The sequence below is a fragment of the Bos mutus genome, chromosome 19, assembly GCF_027580195.1.
Source record: "Bos mutus isolate GX-2022 chromosome 19, NWIPB_WYAK_1.1, whole genome shotgun sequence".
Lineage (NCBI taxonomy): Eukaryota > Metazoa > Chordata > Mammalia > Artiodactyla > Bovidae > Bos > Bos mutus.
The window spans coordinates 11,988,087-12,006,622 of record NC_091635.1 but is presented as its reverse complement, the minus strand read 5'-3'; the positions used below and the strand labels follow the sequence as shown (position 1 = coordinate 12,006,622).

General features: G+C 59.9%; 2 protein-coding genes across 8 annotated transcripts in view; one reads left to right on the top strand and one right to left on the bottom strand.

The window, feature by feature from the left end:
- Positions 1–851: 851 nt before the first annotated feature.
- On the top strand, positions 852–16,211 carry MYBBP1A (MYB binding protein 1a). The gene is made up of 26 exons (XM_070389252.1): positions 852–1,092; positions 1,270–1,368; positions 2,086–2,169; positions 2,260–2,334; positions 2,435–2,542; positions 3,505–3,680; positions 3,829–3,996; positions 4,108–4,225; positions 5,243–5,538; positions 5,771–5,881; positions 6,414–6,539; positions 6,747–6,914; positions 7,039–7,138; positions 9,165–9,261; positions 9,612–9,763; positions 10,092–10,178; positions 10,257–10,415; positions 10,517–10,696; positions 10,784–10,944; positions 11,878–12,130; positions 12,330–12,455; positions 12,529–12,597; positions 13,149–13,262; positions 13,467–13,568; positions 14,694–14,842; positions 15,004–16,211. The coding sequence occupies exons 1-26, from the start codon at positions 886–888 to the stop codon at positions 15,578–15,580; spliced, it is 4,062 nt and encodes a 1,353-aa protein (XP_070245353.1). The 5' UTR covers positions 852–885; the 3' UTR covers positions 15,581–16,211.
- The window catches only part of SPNS2 (SPNS lysolipid transporter 2, sphingosine-1-phosphate), a 37,467-nt gene continuing 35,138 nt past the window's right edge, over positions 16,208–18,536 (bottom strand). For 2 of the 7 annotated variants that reach the window (XR_011467921.1, XR_011467924.1), the window contains 2 exons: positions 18,186–18,345; positions 16,362–17,654 (listed from right to left, as the gene is read on the bottom strand). Coding sequence is in view for 1 of the 7 variants with exons in the window: in XM_005906705.2 (XP_005906767.2) it covers positions 18,190–18,232 (43 nt within the window). In the remaining 6 variants the exon portion in view is untranslated. Of the gene's footprint in view, positions 17,655–18,185; positions 18,356–18,536 lie in introns of those variants that run through there. The other 5 variants (XM_005906705.2, XR_011467922.1, XR_011467923.1 and 2 more) reach the window with 5 other exon arrangements.

The window sequence follows — 18,536 nt, the reverse complement described above, 5'->3', positions numbered from 1 at the left end:
CAGGTCAGTTCTCAAACCAAGAAACGGGTGGCCGTTAGCACTCCTGCCCCACATTGTAAAATGAATGTATCTCTGATTTACTAGAACTCAGTCCCACCACCTCCCTCTCACTGCTGGCCCCCCACCTCCAGGACAAAGAATTCTTCCCCCAGCCCAAATGGTACCACAGTCTACCCACTTATGTTAGCCCCAAGCCTAGCATCCCTCTAGCTTCTGTCACCTCCCACCTGTTCCAGATTAGCTGAAATTTTCTCAGCACTTGGTTCAATCCAGCTGGTATTCCTGCTTCTACCTCTGCTCTCCTTCAATTCATCCTCCACACAGCAGCAGAATAATCTATTAAATGTGTAAATAGGGGAATTCCCTGGGGCTTCCCTGATGGTTCAGTCGGTAAAGAATCTGCCCGCGATGTTCAATCCCCAGGTCGGGAATATCCCGTGGAGAACGAAATGGCAACCCACTCCAGTATTCTTGCCTGGATAATCCCGTGGACAGAGAAGCCTGGCGGGCTACAGTCCATGGGGTCGCTAACACTTCACTTCACTAGAGGTACCGTGGTTAGGACTCGGCTCTCTCACTGCGGAGGGCCGAGGTTCCATCCCTGACCCATCCCTGGTCTGGGAAATAAAATCCCACAAGGCGGGGGGCGTCGGGGGAGTTAAATAGAACCAAGGCTTGTGTCTGCATAAAACCCTCCGGTGATTTCCTATCACAATCAGGACGAACTCCGAACCCCTGAGCTCCATGAGAGCGGAAGAGCCACACCTCCCCGCCCGCCCCGCCCCCGTCCAAGCCAGCTCCGCCCCCAGCCGACCCAATTCATTGCGCATGCGCCCCGACCTGACCTGGAAGAGGCTGTCTTCCGAGCCCACGTGTTCGACGAGCATGGCGGAGCCGGGGAGTATGGAAGTCACCGAGCCTCAGGCTCCGGGAGAGGCCCAGAAGAGCGGCGTCCGGCCTGCCGACCGCCATGGCCTGCTCAAGCACAGCCGCGAGTTTTTGGACTTCTTCTGGGACATTGCGAAGCCTCAGCAGGAGACGCGGCTTGAGGCCACAGAGAAGCTGCTGGAGTATCTGCGTGCAAAGCCGAAGGTATGGTGGCGGGACCTGGGGCAGGAGCAGCAGAGATCCCGGCAAGTAGCGGCGGGCTTGGGGTCACGTGGTCGCGAACCTGGACGCCCCAAGTGAGCGCGCGCCGAGGAGTGGGCATGGGCGGGTGCCAGACCACCCTTCTCACTGGTCCACCTGGGGATGTATTTGGTTCCTTAGGGATCTTCCGAGATGAAGTACGCCCTGAAGCGCCTAATCACTGGGCTCGGGGGTGGACGAGAAGCAGCCCGGCCCTGCTACAGTTTGGCCCTGGCACAGGTGAGGTGGTGGCCCCTGGAAGGTGTCCACCTGTGCTGGTCAGAACGGTGGGGGAGTGAGTGAGCAGAGCAGATGTCCCCGCTGCAAGGGAAGTGAGGACTGACAAGTAGGGGTAGCATCTCAGGCGAGCCGATGGGAGGTGTGCCCACGTGGATGCGGAGAAAATTGTGTAAGCAAGGCCTTTGTGCAGAGAAGCCCAGGCAGGCAGAGAGAGGGAGGTTGAGGCTGCTTTTGGGTACCTGGGTTGACCAGCCTCCGAGGTACATGTACTGGCGGTGCTAAGCTCTGGGGTGAATTCTCTTATCTCTTCAGGGTTCAGGACCCTCTTCTCCCAAGGGGCACACAGCTAATTATAAGCCATATCTAAGGAGCTTGGACAAATGGAAGGCCTCTAGAGACCCAGTCCTTGAAGACCAGTCTAGCGGGAGCTCAGAGCTGGCTGTGGGGACAGCGTGTTTGGGAATCACAGTCTAGTGGCCAAAGCACCCCAGCTACACATGGGACAGGGAGACAGGGGTCCGCTCCATTCACAACTGTGTTCCATCATCAGCACTGCTCAGAGGCGGGTAGGCAGCTTCAGAGGCATCTTTGGGGCGGGAGCAGGGGCCCAAGGCCTGCTCCCAAGGGCAGAAGTTGAAGGAAGAAATAGAAAGAGATTGACGTCTGTCGGGATGTGGCAGGGCCACTCCCCCTGAGCCTCTCTCTTCCTCCTGGCAGCTATTACAGTCTTTCGAAGACATCCCCTTGGGCAGCATCCTGCAGCAAATACAGGAGAAACATGACCTGCAGAAGGTTAAGAAGGTGAGAGTTAGCAGCCCCGGGGATATCAGCAGTCCCCCAGGGTGGGAAATGCTTGGGTCCTTCTCACGGGTGCCTGGAATCCTTTTCTAGGGGCTGATGAGACCTGCCCTCTTTGGAAACCTGTTTGGGGTGCTAGCCCTCTTTCAGTCAGGCAGGCTAGTGAAGGTAAGAGCTTTGAGGGTTCTGGGGGTATGTGGACTGCCTTGGAGTGGTGGGGGAGAGTGGCACGCTCCGCTCATACCGTCTCTGCCTCTGGGACCACCAGGACTCAGAAGCACTGATGAAGTCAGTGAAGCTGCTGCAGGCCCTTGGCCAGCATTACAATCACCTTCAGGAACAGCCCCAGAAGGCCCTGGTGGACATCCTTTCTCAGGTATGGGCTCAGCAGCTGTGGAGCCTTGGGTAACTAACACCACCCGTCATAGAAGAGCATGAAGAAGACACAGGTTAATGCATGGAAGTGCAGTACCATCCCACGGAAGCATAAGTATGGAACATGATGTTTTGTAGTAACTTTCCTTAAAAAGTAAGAAGGAAAAGGGATGTGGTTTAATAACATGGTTTAGCCTAACATCTAAAGTATTTCATGTGCAGTCAGTATCAAAAAATCTATGGAGATTTTTTACATTCTTTATTGTGGTAAGTCTCCAAAATCCAGTATATTTCATACTCACTGGCATATCTCTGTGCAGAATAGCACATTTTACATGCTCAGTGTCCACATGTGACCAGTGGCTTCCGTACTGGACCATGCATTTGTAGAACAGTGCCTGACGTGTGCCCAGTGGGTTAAACATGTTGGCCATTGTTGTTTTGGGCAGAGCTGGCCCCTCAGGGGTCCCCACTGCCCTACTTGGGAAGTGGAGGTGGGCTAGTACCTAGAATCCTTGCTGTGGTGAAAAAGCCAGGGACTGGCACATCCCAGGCCAAGGCTTTCTGCATAGCCCTGGCCACAGAGCTGGAAGGACCTGAATTGAAATCCCAGCTCTTCACTGGGGACTCCTTGTTTAAAAAAAAAAAAAAAGGCTAGCCCTGTAAAACCCAAAAGAGGAATAATTAAAAGGGTGGTCCTGGGCTAGTTAGCATCAGTGGGGTGCTTATTTAAACCCAGTTTCCAAGGACTTGGGAATTTGAGCTTTTTAAGAAATCCCCTCTGGTGATTCTGTTGCCTGACAAGGTGGATTGTGACTATCCCTTCTCAGGCTGTTGCTGTGCCAGGGGCCTTGGGGGAGCCTGGGAGGTAGAACAGGGCCCAAAGAGCTCACCTCACAGCAGGACAGACAAAGGATGCCGTGAGGGCGCCCTCCACACCCCCAACCTGTCTCTCCATGCCAGGTCCCGGAGGCCGCGCTGCAGGAGATCCTGCCCAAGGTCCTCAAGCCTGACTTGAATTCAGTGCTCGGCTCCCCTGAGCACCTGGAGCTCTTCCTCTTGGCCCAGCAGAAGGTGCCCGAGAAGCTGGAGAAACTGATGGGACCGGTCAACCTGTTCTCGGACGAGAACATCCCCAGGTGTGAGGGCGGTGGGCAGGTGGGCTCTCCATCCACAGGTTTGCACCATGACCCAGGGTTGGGGGTCCATGTGGCCCTAGATGCCTGGCCCTTGTTTGCTGGGGAATGCCCCCTGAGTCTTCTTCACCTCCACCCCCCACCTCTGCAGGCTGGTGACTGTGCTGAAGACGGTGGCCAACTCTGTGAAGAAGGAACGCAAGCTGCCCACCGTGGCTCTGGACCTGCTCCGCCTGGCGCTCCAGGAGGACAAGTTCCCATGGTTCTGGAAGGAGGTTGTGGAGCAGGGGCTCCTGAAGAAGCAGTTCTGGCCGGCCAGGTGCGTGGGCACTTGACCTCTCCCTGCTTCCCATCCCCCCTCCCCTGTTTGATGAGCAGGGCTGGGTTAGGGGGCCGAGGGCTCTGACCAGGCCTTGTCGTGTGCCCCCAGCTACCTGTGCTTCCGCCTGCTGGGTGCAGCCCTGCCCCTGCTGTCCAGGGAGCAGCTGCAGCTGGTGATGCAAGGGGACCTGATCCGACATTATGGGGAGCACATGGTCACCGCCAAGGTGAGCGCTGCCCCTGCGGCCCAACCCTGCCGGAAAGGGCCAGGTGACTGGGCTGCTTCCTGCCAAGAGGTGGGAAGGGATCAGCCAGCTTCCAGAAAAGAGGGTGGTTCTTGGTGTCAGTGGTCCTGCCTGGGATGGGCAAACACAGCTGCCCCTGGGAGGAGGGGCTGGGGACCTGGGTGTCCCCCACCCCTTCATCTTCCCCTATGAACCGAGAGTGGCAGGGTCAGCCCTTCTGCCCCCAGGCCGCTCAGCCCAGGCTTGTACAGCCAGCAATCTGTCCAGAACCCCCTCCACCCCAAGCTGGTGTTACAGGAATACTACCCACCAGTGCTGCTTTGAGTACGCCCACATGCCGCACACTAAGCTAAGTGCTCGACGGGAATCGAGTAGCGGTTAAGATCAGGGAACCTGGGACCAGACTGCTGGGTTCCTGTCCTGACTCCACCGCCGCTAGCTGTGTGACCTTCCATAGGTCGCTTCCTTTCTCTGTGCCTGCTCCTGCTTGTCCATGAGCCAAGGAGCAGGACCTTCCTTAGAGTTGTTGTGAGGATAATCAGGCTAATATCCACAGGTGCTTAAAGTAGTGCCTGGTGTGCAGGAAGTGCTGCTGGGTTTGCTTCTAGCTCATTCTGTCTTTACCGCCAGCTTTGGAGAGCTGCCATTCCCCTCTTCCGAGTGAAGGACAGGCTCAGAGTACAGCGCAGGGGTTAAGAGCTCCACGGGCTGGGGGACCAGATGGACTGGGGCCGAGTCCCAGCTCCGCCAGTTTTAGTCCTGTGACCCTCAGAAGTTGCTTCCAAGCTTTCTTATGCTTCATTTTTCTTCATCTGCAAAACAATTAGAGGTGCTAGGACAAAGATTGTCCCAAAGACTAAACGTGGGGGCTCCTGGGCGACCCAGCTGGGTACAAGGGAGGGGACTTCCTAGGCCCCAGGGAACCTGTTGTGGAAAAGGCTGGGAGTGTGTTGGACCCCTCCTGGCTGGTGACCCCAGCGCTGTGCCCGACTCTCGCAGCTCCCAAAGCAGTTCAAGTTTGCCCCGGAGATGAACGAGTACGTGGGGGCCTTCCTGGAAGGCTGCCGGGGCGACCCCGAGCGGCAGCTGGCTCTGGTAGTGGCCTTCACGTCCATTACCAACCAGGGCCTCCCTGTGGTGCCCACCTTCTGGCGGATCGTGCAGTTCCTGAGTCCCACCGCCCTCAAGGGCTACGTGGCCTGGCTGCGGGACATGTTCCTCCAGCCTGACCTGGACTCCTTGGTGGACTTCAGCACCAACAACCAGAAGAAAACCCAAGACACTTCGTTCCATGGGTGAGTGGGTCTGTGGGGCCCAAAGGCCTGGACCCTGCCTCCCAAATACCTTGGTTCCTCGGGCCAGAGAGAAGCCACACCTTTGCTCTTAAAGGCCTCAGTTTCCTCACACGTGGCCCTGTGCTGGGGATCAGGGCGTTGGGGAGCCTTGGTTGATTTTCCCGTCTCAAGGGTAGGAGACACCCATTTCACCACCTCTAAGTGGTTTCTGGGACTTGTCTCCTGCCCACAGGCCCGAGCGAGCTGTGTTCCGGCTGCGGAAGTGGATCATCCTTCGCCTGGTCAGCATCGTGGACAATCTGCACGTAGAGAAGGAGGAGGCGCTGATCGAGGAGGTGGCCAGGTACGGTCCCGAGATGTGCCTGAACCCCGACTTCCACGGTGCAGCGGCCTCATGTCTGACCTGCTGTGGTTCCCTCCTGGAGCCAAAAGCCTGAGGGTCAAGTCATCCTTGCCCCTTGGGCAGGAGGAGATTGGGGGAAATTCCCCAGGGAGTCTGGGTATGGCAGGGGGGGCGGAGCTCCAAGGTTCAGGCTGGCTCAACGATCCCCCCGCTGCCTTTGTGTATCGATGTCTGGGGGTCCTTAATGACGACACTGCTGCTGCTACTCACCCTCACGGCGGCCCTGAGACGGGCAGGAGTGGCGGTGACCTGGCCGAGGCCACGCATCTTCGCATCTTTGGTTCCAAGGGAGGGATGCTGGTCCTCTCCCGGTTCGGGCTGGGCTCTGTTCTGCTGGGGCTCCAGGCCTGAGGAACGTCCCTCTGTCGTCATTGCCTCCTGGCCCCAGGCCCTCGGTGAGGCCACCCGAGAGTGGCTGGTCAGGATGGTGGCACTGACCGAGGGCACACGGGTATCCTCCCACCCTCCCCAGGTTTTGTTTCTTCCACTCGTTCTTCGAGACAAAGAAGCCCACGTCGCAGATCCCCGAGTCCGAGCAGCACTTCACCCTCCCCTTGGATGGCCGGACGCGGGAGGTGGTGTGCAGTGCTTTCTTCAGGTGGGCACCGGGCAGCCAGGGAGAGGCTTGAGGGTGGGCGAGTGGGCGGGGAGGTGGCCTCAGGCAGGATGGGCGCCACTCTCTCCAGCTCTTCATCTGAGGCCCAGTGAGTTCCAGGGGCTCAAAGTGTGGGGATGGAGTAGGGTGGCCATGTGTACCAGCCCAGCCCATGACCCTGACCGCCCCCGCCTACCCCACCACCACCAGTCTGCTGCAGACCCTCAGCACGCAGTTCAGGCTGGCGCCGGAGCAGACGGCAGACGGGCGGCCCTGGACCTACCACTTGGTGCAGTTCGCAGACGTGCTGCTGAATCACAGCCGTAACGTGGCTCCACTGACAGCCTTCACCACGCAGCAGCGCCAAGCCTGGGACCGGTGAGAGGGCGTGGTTGCCACCCATGGGTAGAACCTCCTGGGGTCTGACACTGGACACATGGGTGGGATCCCCTGGGGTCTGACGCTGGCTGCGGTGGCCTGAGAGCATGCTCATCTCGCCCAGGATGCTGAAGACGCTGAAGGAACTGGACACCCTCTCTTCAGAGGCCAAGGCCACTGCCTTCCAGCACCTGCTACTCCTGGTGGGCATCCACCTCTTCAAGGTAAGGCGGCCTGAAGTGGAGGGGGCTTACAGACCTAGGGTCTGCGGGGGCCAAGAACTGCTCTGTGGAGCTGAAGGTGACAGGTTTCCTAGGCTGACTGCTCCTGGTTGGAAGTACAGCCCAAGGGAAAAACCACTCCATTCACTTACTGGACACCAGCTCTATCCTGGGCTTCCCTCGTGGCTCAGACAATAAAGAGTCTGCCTTCAGTGTGAAAGACCCAGGTTCAATCCCTGGGCCGGGAAGATCCCCTGGAGAAGGAAATGCCTACCCACTCCAGTATTCTTGCCTGGAGAATTCCATGGACAGAGGAGTTTGGCAGAGGAGTTTGCAACCATGGGATTGCAAAATCAGACACAACTGAGCAGCTAATACACACTCTGTATCCTGAGCTTTCTGAGCAGTGTCCCTTGTTGTTATTACCCACAGATTGGAGGCAGACACGTTTCTGACAGGTGGGATAATAGACTCACAGAGGTCAAGTAACTTACCCGAGGCCACACAGCTTTTGGCTGGGATTCAAACATGGGGCTCTGACTCTACTATCTCATAGGACCTCCCCAAACTACCTCACTGGCCAGGGGTGGTGGATGTCGAGGAGGACAGGGCCTGGTTCTGGGCAGACCCATCAACCAATGGGGATGCTTCTTCTGTCTGTCTGTGGTCAGTTCGAAGTGGAGCCACGATTTTTCCGTTTAGCTTTTGCACGTTTGGAATCTACAGTGGTGAGTTGAGGGTAGTGTGTGTTTTTCTGGCGCCGCCCTCCCATGGGCTTCTATGTTCTATCAACTATATTTCTCATGTCATGGGTACCTCTTCTCATAACCAGTTCTCTAAAACCCACTCCATCTCCTTTTCTGTTCTTTCCACAAAGGAATTTTGACCATGTGTGGAACTTAGTGCCGACAGCTGTTTTGACCCTTGTGGTTTCCTCTGGCTGTGAACCCAGGTCTCTGGAGGTTTTCCTCTCAAGTTGTACAAGGCTCTTGTGGGTTGCTTCAGGTCTTCAGTAGTCTCAGGAGATAGGACTCCCTTCTGGCCTCTCGGCTGAGGTTTTTGCTTCCACGCCTTGGGCACTCAGCCCAGCTCGAGGACAAGCAGTGTGGGGAACAGTTGGTCACCATGCCCCTTCCAGTCCTTGGCACTGGACATCCAGTAGGGGCTGCCCAGACCCTGGACCTCTGAGCTTGACATGGATGAAAGCTACCCGGCCACAGCCAGGATGCTAGAGGCAAAGATGCCCGAGGCTTTTGAGCCCCTGTTCTGGCCTTCCTTCCACCACCCCCACCCCAAATATTGAAGCTGCCCTGCAACATTAAGGAGGGAAAGTCTGCCTTTTTGGTACTAGCAGTCAGTTATTTTCAACTCACTGGCTGGTAGCTGGAGTCTGGTCTTATGCTTCAGCAAAATAGACTTGAAAGGACTGTGAAAGTTGCTCAGTTGTATTCGACTTTTTGTGACCCCATGGACTATACAGTCCATGGAATTCTCCAGGCCAGAATACCAGAGTGGGTAGCCTTTTCCTTCTCCCAGGGATCTTTCCAACCCAGAGATCAAACCCAGGTCTCCCGCATTGCAGGCAGATTCTTTACCAGCTGAGCCACAAGGGAAGCCCAAGATAGACTTAAGTTAGTTTAAATTAAATTTGTTGTAATTGGTCATTTCTAGTTCTTTTTGTAACGATGTCGAGCCAGGTGTGGTGGAAGAATCTAGAACTGCAGATCAGGAGTCTGGGACCTGCTGGTGCCCTGTGATCCTGATCCAGCCTGGGCACCGGTGGGGAGGTTGGGCTTCATCTTCCGTGAGGCTCACAGACTGTGTGTCTGGATGTTAGGTCATCAGCTCTTGGGCTGCCCCTGGGGTCTGGCTGTAGCCCTCTGCTCTAGATTGTGAGGGGGACTGGCCAGGACAGTCTGGAGTCTTTGGGGCCTAGATACCAGCTCCTCCCTCTTGGTCACTCCCTCTCCCAGCTGAGCAAAGGCTGGGCATGGGGCCTGGCCCCTGATTTCTGTCCTGTCCCACGTAGTCCCCCGCAGAAAGCTGTGACCTCCTGGGCGACATCCAGACCTGCATCAAGAAGAGCCTGGGGGAGAAGACCCGCCGGACCCGCTCCAAGGCCACCAGTGGGTCGTCGTCCCTGGGGCGGGGGCGGGTGATGGGCAGACAGTAGGACCCAGCATGGGGCGCTCAGACCCGCTCTAAGGCCACCAGTGGGTCGTCGTCCCTGGCGCGGGGACGGATGATGGGCAGACAGTAGGACCCAGCATGGGGCGCTCAGACCCGCTCCAAGGCCACCAGTGGGTCGTCGTCCCTGGCGCGGGGACGGATGATGGGCAGACAGTAGGACCCAGCATGGGGCGCTCAGACCTACTGCAAGGCCACCAGTGGGTCGTCGTCCCTGGTGGGGGGTGTGGGGGGTGATGAGCATGGGTCACTGGCACCCTGCCCGGGCTCACCCCTGCCGTGCTTGCAGACCCCCAGGAGCCGCCGTGGGTGGAGGTGCTGGTGGAGATCCTGCTATCCCTCTTGGCCCAGCCCAGCCACTTGATGCGCCAGGTGGCCCGCAGTGTGTTTGGCCACGTCTGCACCCATCTGACCCTACATGCCCTGCAGCTCATTCTGGATGTAAGTGGGGGCCTCTGGGGACGTGGGTCCCAGGATGGGGCTCTCCGAGCCCAGGGCTGCTGCGTCCTTGCTGTGACCTGCATGGTTGGGGGGTGAGGGCCTCCTTCAGAGTCTTCTGCTATGCACCCCTGACTCAGGGTCAGGACTGTCAAGGACACTGCAGGGAATGGCTTTCTCTCCCAGGCTCCATCTTCCTCCCTGAAATGGGGACCTTTGGCCAAGACTGGACGGGACGGGGTGGGAAGGCAGTTGAGAAGGTCCCAGGGCCTGAGGGGGTGGTGAAGGGGCAGGGACCACAGACGCGACGGGCACCTGGGACTCCCCGCAGGTGCTGAACCCGGAGGAGAGCCAGGATGAGGACGACAACGTGGTGGTGACGGACGACTCCGAGGAGCAGCTGCTGGGGGGTGCGGAGGTACTTGTCAGCAAAGGGCAGGGGGCGGGCGGACGCCCAGTGGGCCACGCGGAGGTGTGACACACGGCCCCCCCACAGGACAAGAGCTCAGATGGCGAGGACAGCAAGGGCAGCAAAGGCTCGGAGAGCGAGGAGGAGAGCGATGACGACGACAGCGACGAGGAGGACCGAGATGGGGACGTGGACCAGGGCTTCCGGGAGCAGCTGATGGCGGTGCTGCAGGCCGGGAAGGCGCTGGTGAGTGGGGGCTGGTCCCGGGCCCCCGTCCCTCTGCTCCTTCTCCTGCACGAGGAGGGGCTGCTCACCAGGCCTCTGTCCGCCCGCCCTGCACCCCCCAGGGCGGAGCGGACAGTGAGGATGACAATGACGATGAGGAGCTGGGGGACGAGGCCATGATGGCCCTGGACAAGAGCCTGGCCAGCCTCTTTGCTGAGCAGAAGCTGCGCATCCAGGCCCGGAAGGACGAGAAGAACAAGCTGCAGAAGGAGAAGGCGCTGAGGCGGGACTTCCAGATCCGGGTGAGCCCAGGCCCTGCGCTCCCCCTCACCACACCCCTCCCCCTGCCCTCGCCCCCACGCCTGGCTGAGCTCACCTTCTCACTACAGGTCCTAGACCTGATCGAGGTGCTGGTGACCAAGCAGCCTGAGAACCCCCTGGTTCTGGAGCTGCTCGAGCCGCTGCTGCTCGTCATCCGGCGGAGCATGCGCAGCAACAGCAGCGCCAAGCAGGAGCAGGACCTGCTGCACAAGACGGCCCGCATCTTCACGTGAGGGCGGCAGGGTGGGCCCGGACAGCCGGGCCGGGGGGCTCCCGGAGGGAAGGGGTGGGAGCCAGGGGCCCGCATCACTCAGGAGCCTACATCACTCAGGAGCCTTCACCCATGTGTTCCTGCAGTGCTTAGCACAGGGCCCCCAGTCCCATCGATGCCCTCAGGGTCACTGTAGTTGGGAAAGCAGACTTGGTGCCCAGTTGTGACAGGCTGGGGCTGTGGCAGCGAGTGGACGGGAGACGGGACACCTAACCCAGTCTTGAGGGACTGGGGAAGGCATCCTGGGAGAGGTGTCAGCAGTGCTGGGGGCTGTGGAGCTCGCTCATCCACCCAGAGACCACAGGCAGAACAGGAAGACGTGTCTAACACAGAACATAAGCAGCTTGTGGCCTGGCCGACCTCAGTGTTGAGGGGCCACAGAGGCCTTTGCAGCAAGAGCAGACGTGGGGTGAGGCAGGGTGGGCGCAGCTGGAGCAGGGAGCCCAGCCACGGAGACATAGATAGCAGGTAGAGTCCTGCTTGCTGGGGAAGGGTGGGGGAGGGCAGTGTGGAGACAAAGGCCTGACAAGAACTTGAGACGGGGGCGTGCCCCCAGTGCCCTCACCTCACCGGCCCAGGTCATACTTTCTCAGCTCGGTCTTTGCTCAGACACACAGTGTCCTGAGCACACAGACCCTGGTTTTGCTTTACAAAGGGCCCGGAAGCCACTGTCCCCATGGGGCTGAGGACCACATTGGGGTGTTAGGGTGTCACCCAGGGAGCCAGTTTCCCTCTGGCTTCTCCTCGGTAGATCTGTGTGTGGCCCCGGGCCTCCCCCCGCAGCCTCAGTCAGACCCTGTCTTTAGGGGTCTGTTTCCCACCTGTGAAGTGGGGCTCGGGTCTGCTGGGGTGGGGGGACGTTGTGACCAGCTCTGCCCCTGCCCCCCGCAGGCATCACCTGTGCCGCTCCCGGCATTACTGCCGCACGGCAGGCGACCGCGTGGAGACTCTGTACGCCCGGCTGGAGCGGCTGGTGCAGCAGGCCGGCCAGCAGGCTGACTCCTCCGTCGCCCTCTACCACTTCAACGCCTCCCTCTACCTGCTCCGCGTCCTGAGGGGCAGCACCGTGGACAAGCCCGCCCGCAAGGCCCAGAAGAAGGAGAAAGCCAGCAAAGACGCCAGCTCCCAGCCCCAGGGCCCGGAGGTGAGCAGACCTGGCCTGGGGAGGCTCGGCCTGAAAGCCCAGCGCCACTAGATGGGAGCGCGTCCCAGGAGGCGGTGGGGCAGCCAGCCTACCTGTTTCCTTCCCTGGGACCCAGCCTTCAACCGTCTGTAGGCAGCCCAGGCTGGGCTCCCATGCCAGGCCCCACTCCGGCATCACACTAGCTCTCTCCCTTGCGCAGGCTGCTAGCTGCCTGGACTTGAGCCTTGTGACCCCGATTTACTCGTCAGCACTGAGCTCCTTCCTGACCAAGCGCAACAGCCCCCTCACGGTCCCCATGTTCCTCAGCCTCTTTTCCCGGCACCCGGTGAGTATCGGGCGCGGCCGCCCCTCGGGCCGCTGTTGGGCCCCGTCCTCACTGCCCACCATTTCCTCCACAGATGCTCTGTAAGAGCCTGCTCCCCATCGTGGTCGAGCATGTGACGAGCCACACGCGGCCCCGCCATCAGGTAAGGCCTTCCCGGACCCCAGCCCCAGGTTTGTGTGAATACCCGCTTGACTTCCGTCTTTGTTGGCTGTTTGAGAGGCTCAGAACGCTGCCCTGGGGGACAGGGTGGGGTGAGCCTGCCCCTCCAACCTGGCCAGTCCCCTCAACCGCACCACTGTAGGCCCAGAGTAAGTGGACATGGGGGGACACTTCCCACATGGCCTGAGTCCTCCGGCTCCTCAGAGGTCACGCCCTGGCCTGACGGGTATGCCTGGGGGTCAGGGTAGGAAGAGGGGGCTGGAGAAAGATGTCCTGAGTTAGTAGAGGGCCAGGAACTGTGTGCAGCTGACAGCCCTGCTGCCCCCCCTCGGCCTCAGGTCTCCCCACTACCTGAGACGAGCAGGTGGGAGCAGGCGATGGTGACAGCTGAGCCCAGAGCTTCAGTGATGACCCAGGCGGGCTGTGCTGGGCGCAGCAGGCAGCCCCGCCCGCGCCCCCTCTTCAGGCTCCTGGAGCTCATGGGGGTCGCCCAGCGTGCCAAGGCTCCTGGTGACCACATTGCCCCCACCCCAGGTCCAGGCCTGCCTGCTGCTCCAGAAGACCCTGCCCACACGGGAGCTACGCGTGTGCTTTAAGGACCCAGAGTGGAAGCAGCTGATGGGCCAGACCCTGGGGAAGGTCACCGAGGTAACAGCCCTGCACTCGCCTCCCCTACCAGCCGGCTGTGGTCCTCGGGAACCCAGGGGTGAGGGTTGCTGGACCCTGTGCCTCGGGGTGGATTTGGGGTTCCCCCAGGAGATGTTTCTTCCCTGGGGACCCTAGTCTCTCACATGGGAGACGAGCTTCGGGCAGCTCTCCAGAGTGGCTCAGCCCAGCCGCCTTCTCCCCCAGATCCTGCGGACGCTGGGCGAGGCTGAGACCAAGTCAGGGCACCAGAAGGATCTGGCGGCCTTGGAGCTGCTCAACACTCTGTTCAGGAATTTCCATCATGAGGTGAGCGCTGGGCACAGCAGGAGGTCGCCAGGCGGGCAGAGCACACAGTCTGAGCAGAGGCTGGGGGGCAGGTGGGAAGCCATTTGGGAAAGGGTCTGGATGCCAGGATGAGAAAACTGGGCTTTATTTATTTGAGGCGGGCTAGTGCTATACAGAAAAGGCAATGGCACCCCACTCCAATACTCTTGCCTGGAAAATCCCATGGATGGAGGAGCCTGGAAGGCTGCAGTCCATGGGGTCGCTGAGGGTCAGACATGACTGAGCAACTTCATTTTCACTTTCATGCATTGGAGAAGGAAATGGCAACCCAGTCCAGTGTTGTTGCCTGGAGAATCCCAGGGACGGGGGAGCCTGGTGGGCTGCCGTCTGTGGGGTCGCAGAGTCGGACGCGACTGAAGCGACTTAGCAGCAGCAGCAGTGCTATAACCTGTGCTTGGCCAGGGTAGGGTGAGCTGGTGTGCTGGTGCCGTGCTCCAGTGAGAAAGCTGAGAAGGGGCTGGGAGGGCTGGCGACCACGGGAAGACGCTGTTAGGTGGGAACCCAGGCTCCCAGACTTGCAGAGATGGAGCTGGGGTATGGCATGTGAGATGTGTGAGGACCACGGGGCGGCAGTGGGCAAATCTCTGGTTCCCCTAGTCTGGCCCAGAGGGAAAGGTGTGGGGGTCCTTGGCGTAGACACTGATCAAAGCCCCAGTGCTCTAGCTTCCAGGAAGGTGCGGGGGCAGGTGCTGAGCGGCAGGCAGGCAGATCCCGAAAAGCCACACCCAGAGTGATAGCAAAAAGCCAGGAGAGGGACCGTTCTGGAAGCCAGTGGCTTTCAAAAACACCCCACTCAGTACGTGACAGGGAAGGAGAGATGGGAAAAGGGCCTTTGGCAACCCGAAGGTCACTGGGTGGTGCCCCCTGAGGTGGGTGGGCTTTGGGCCATGGGAAGAGAGAACAGACTTGGCTCCTGGGACCCTTTTTTCTCCCCAAGGTGAGAGAGGCTAGGGAGGCACAGGCTAAAGGGCTGGCTGAGGGGCCACAAAGTGGTGGGTGAGGGTGGGAGGGATGGGGACCGGGATCTGGGGAGAGGCCACGTCTCTGGTCCCCACTGCAGCCACAGCCTTGCCCGTCTCTCTGCAGAAGCTGACCATGGACCTGACCGCCGTCCTGGGCGTGCTGCAGAGCCAGCAGCCAAGGCTGCAGCAGAGGCTACAGCAGGGGGAGCACTCGGCCGGGTCCAGCCGCCTCCATGACCTCTACTGGCAGGCCATGAAGTTCCTCGGAGTCCAGTACGTTTCAGGGAGGGCAGGTGCTGGAAAGACCCCCATGTTGCGTGCGTTCTGATGTCCTCTCACCCATCGTGGGAGCTTTAGGCAGCTTGAGGACGACAGAGGCGCAGGTCACCCCTGCCCGGGCCACAAGTTTCCTTACTCTGCTCACTTCCCCCCAGGCGCCCCAAGTCAGAGAAGGATACCAAGGAGGCCCCTCAGGCCACACAGCAGAGCCCGGTTAGCATGAAGCGGAAGAAAAAGGGCTTCTTGCCAGAGACCAAGAAGCGCAAGAAACATAAGCCTGAGGCCACCACGCAGGAGGCGGCGGCGGCCAAGCCCGAAGCCGCCAGTGGGGACCAGCCCCCCAGCGCCGGCAAGAAGAAGAAGAAGAAGAAGAAGATGAAGAAGACCAAGTCCCCAGCACTGTTCCAGATGAATGGGACACCTGCTGCCAAGAGTCCAACCCCAGAGCCCCCTGCCGTGAGCCCCAGCACCCCAACCAAGACCCCAAAGCCACAGAAGAAAACCCAGAAGCTGGCCCAGGTAAACGAAGCCACTCCCCTGCCTCATCAATCCCCCGAGGAGCCATCTGCCAAAAAACGTCAGAAGAAGCTACCCCAGAAGGGCGTTTCAGGCAAGTCACCACAGTCCGCGCTGCCTCGGAAAAAGGCCAGGTTGTCCTTGGCCATCAGGAGCCCCAGCCTCCTCCAGAGCGGGGCCAAGAAGGTACAGCTGAGGAAGGCGAAAAAGCTCTGAGTGCCCCCCTCCACCCTGTTGTGCTCAGTCCTGACTCCTTGCAATCCCATGGACTGTAGCCTGCCAGGCTGCTTCTATCCATGGGATTTTACAGGCTAGAATACTGGAGTGGGTTGCAGTCATTCCCTTCTCCAGGGGATCTTCCCGACCCAGGGATCAAACCCGCAGCTCCTGCCTTGCAGGCAGATTCTTTACCCACTTCATCACCCTAGAGACTTTTTTTCACCATGATTTTAATAAACTAGCTACTGTCTAAGGTTCCACCTTTTATGCTGGGGGTAGTGGGTCTGCTGCAGCAGGCATGGCCTGAGAGACCCCAGCCCTAAGCTGGGCCCTGCTGCTGCTCTCAAGCCCAGAACACCCTTGGGACCTTGGCTCCCAGATGCTGTGGGCCAGGCTCAGGGCTCTGGTGTCTGTGTGGGTCGGGTACAAGTGTGACCACACCCCTTGCCCCTCATCCCCACCCCTCAGGCTGCTTTGCTGCAGGAGCCACCAGGGCATGACTTAAATAGCTTTATTTCTTCATTTACAAGAGGAATATATTTGGCTTCTCTCTTAAGACTCTGAGATTCACAATCAGCAGCTCTAAAAAATAAAGGAGCAGTTTGGCTTCCGGAAGGAAGAGGAAGCAGCACTTGGACCTGGTTCTTGTACAACAAGAAAACATTGCTGGGGCCCCGGGCTGAGGCTGGGGCGGGAGTGGAGGCCAGGCTGGTCTTCGGGGGAATCCCACCCCCTGGTTAAGCCCCCCTCCCAGGGTACCCCAGAGCTTGGTGGGGAGTGGGGTGCTCCACCAACTTACCCACCCCTGAAGCCACGCCAACCAGAAACTGAGCAGGGAGCACTATGCTGGCTGGCTCTTGGGGTCTCCTGCCAGCCCCACAGGGCCCACCAGACCAGAACCACCTTGATGTGGTGGGGAGTGTGTGGCGCAGAGGGGACAAGCGGTGGTGGGGGCGTGGGGGGGGTCTGATGTGAAGTTGGCAGCTGTACCCTGGTGTGTGGCTGCAGGGGTGGGGGTCTCAGCCACATGGAAATGTGTGAACTGAGCGGCTGACGTGCACAGGGAGGTGACTCTTGACTGCTGGCCTCTCCCGATGCACCTTAGCCTCCACCAGGCTCTTCCCAGCGACAGGAAGCTTGGAGGATGGCCGCTTCCTCTGGCAGCCAGAGCCCTGGCTCCTGCCCCACGGATTCTGGGAATACTCCCCTGGGCGCTGCCCCTGGAAGGGGTCCAGCCTCGGGGCAGGAGTCAGTTCCTGGCATCTGTGGGGATGGTCAGGCAGAGGATGGACAGTGGGGGTGCTTCGGTGGATCCAAGGAGCCCTCTAGGGACAGGGAACCCCCAAAGGTCTCAAGCATGGGGCACAGGTGGTATGTCGCTGCCACCAGGGCCTTCACTCCCGGTGATGCCAGCTTCCTGTCAGCCCAGTCCCCGACCTGGGAGACCTGACAGCCAGCCCAAGGTACAGACCAGTGTCCTCCAGAGTGACCAGCCAGGCTGGGAAGCGCCAGCAGCTTGGGTGCCCAGCTCTTGCCAGGTTGAGTTCAGTGTCCTCAAGGTCAGAGGTCCTCACCCACCCGGCCCTTGGGGAGCCAGAAGTGCCGCCCTGAGGCCTGGACCCCCTCCTTTCCGTGTAGTCCAGGGGCTGTTGGGTCTTCAAAGCTGCAGCCAGCACCTTGCCCAGCAAGCTGTATGGGAAAGTCCAGCCTCCTGGCCCCAGGGTCTGGGGAGGGCAAAGACGGCCCCAGGATCACATAAGCTGGGGACAGGCCAGCCTCTCCCCACGCACCCATAGGGGGCTGTCTTCCTCTGGGACCCCAGGGCCCCTGTGCTCCAGACTGGGGCCTGAGGGCAGCCTGTCCCAGGGCATGGCTCCAGCAGACACAGCCTTCCAGGTTAGTTGAGGGCACAGCTTCTTGGAGCCACTGCCACTCAGCAGTCCCAGACCAGAGCCGGTGGGTGCCCTGCTGTGGGTCACAAGGAAAGCTTCGGGACAGCCTGGCAGGGCCAGGGTGCCGGGGGACACCTCCCAGACTAGGCAGGAGTCTGGGTCCATTATCCCAGCAGCACCTGGAGGGAGGGGGTCAGAGGTCAGGTGCAACGCCCAATCCAGGGCTCCCCTCCGGATCCTCCCGGTGGCAGGGACAGAGCAGATCTGCCACGGCCAAGGTGTGGGGGCAGCGACCTTGGATTTTCCTCTGCTGGGAAGCTGAGGCCCCCCGAGGCCAGGCCCAGAGGAAGGTCCAAGTAGGAGTTGGGCTCTGGCACCTCCAGGAGGATTTGGGAGGATGGAATCCAGAACAGCAGGGAGTTCCTGGCCAGTCCGCACCCTGACCTGTGCCCCTAGCCCTTCTGAGGAAGGAAGGGGGAGCTGATTTACTGGAAGAGGGAGCCTGTCCGCCCCCTCATCCCATGGGTCTACCGGTCAATCCAGGCAACATTACTGGAGGAAGAGGACCAGTCCCGGGGCTGGGATGTGCTCAGGCAGGAGGTGACTCACAGGGAGTCTAGAACATCCCTCTGCACGGCTCCCCATTCTGAGATCCCCACCCCTTCCCTCCTGCAAGAAGCGCCCCCAACACCCACCCAGCCCGCACTCACTGCCTCAGACTTTCATGGATGTAGGAGGCATCACCAGCTGGTTCACCCTGGGGGAGAGACGGGCGGGGGTCAAGGTGGCACATCAGCGGGGCCGGGCCCGGGCACTGCTCTGGAGCATCGCATCGCGGGAGCCGGCGGGCCGGACGTGCTGGGCAGGGACCTCGTCAGCCCCAGGGGGAGGTGGGAGAGCCCAGGAGTGGGGAGAGGGGGGAGAGAGAGGGGAGTAAAGAGGAGAGGAGAAAGAAGTCAGACGATGAGAGGAAAACGAAGGAGCAGAGTCCCAGCCCTGAAAACCATTCATTTCAGAGAAACACTCTGTCTAGACCCACCACACAAACCCCGGTGCCACCG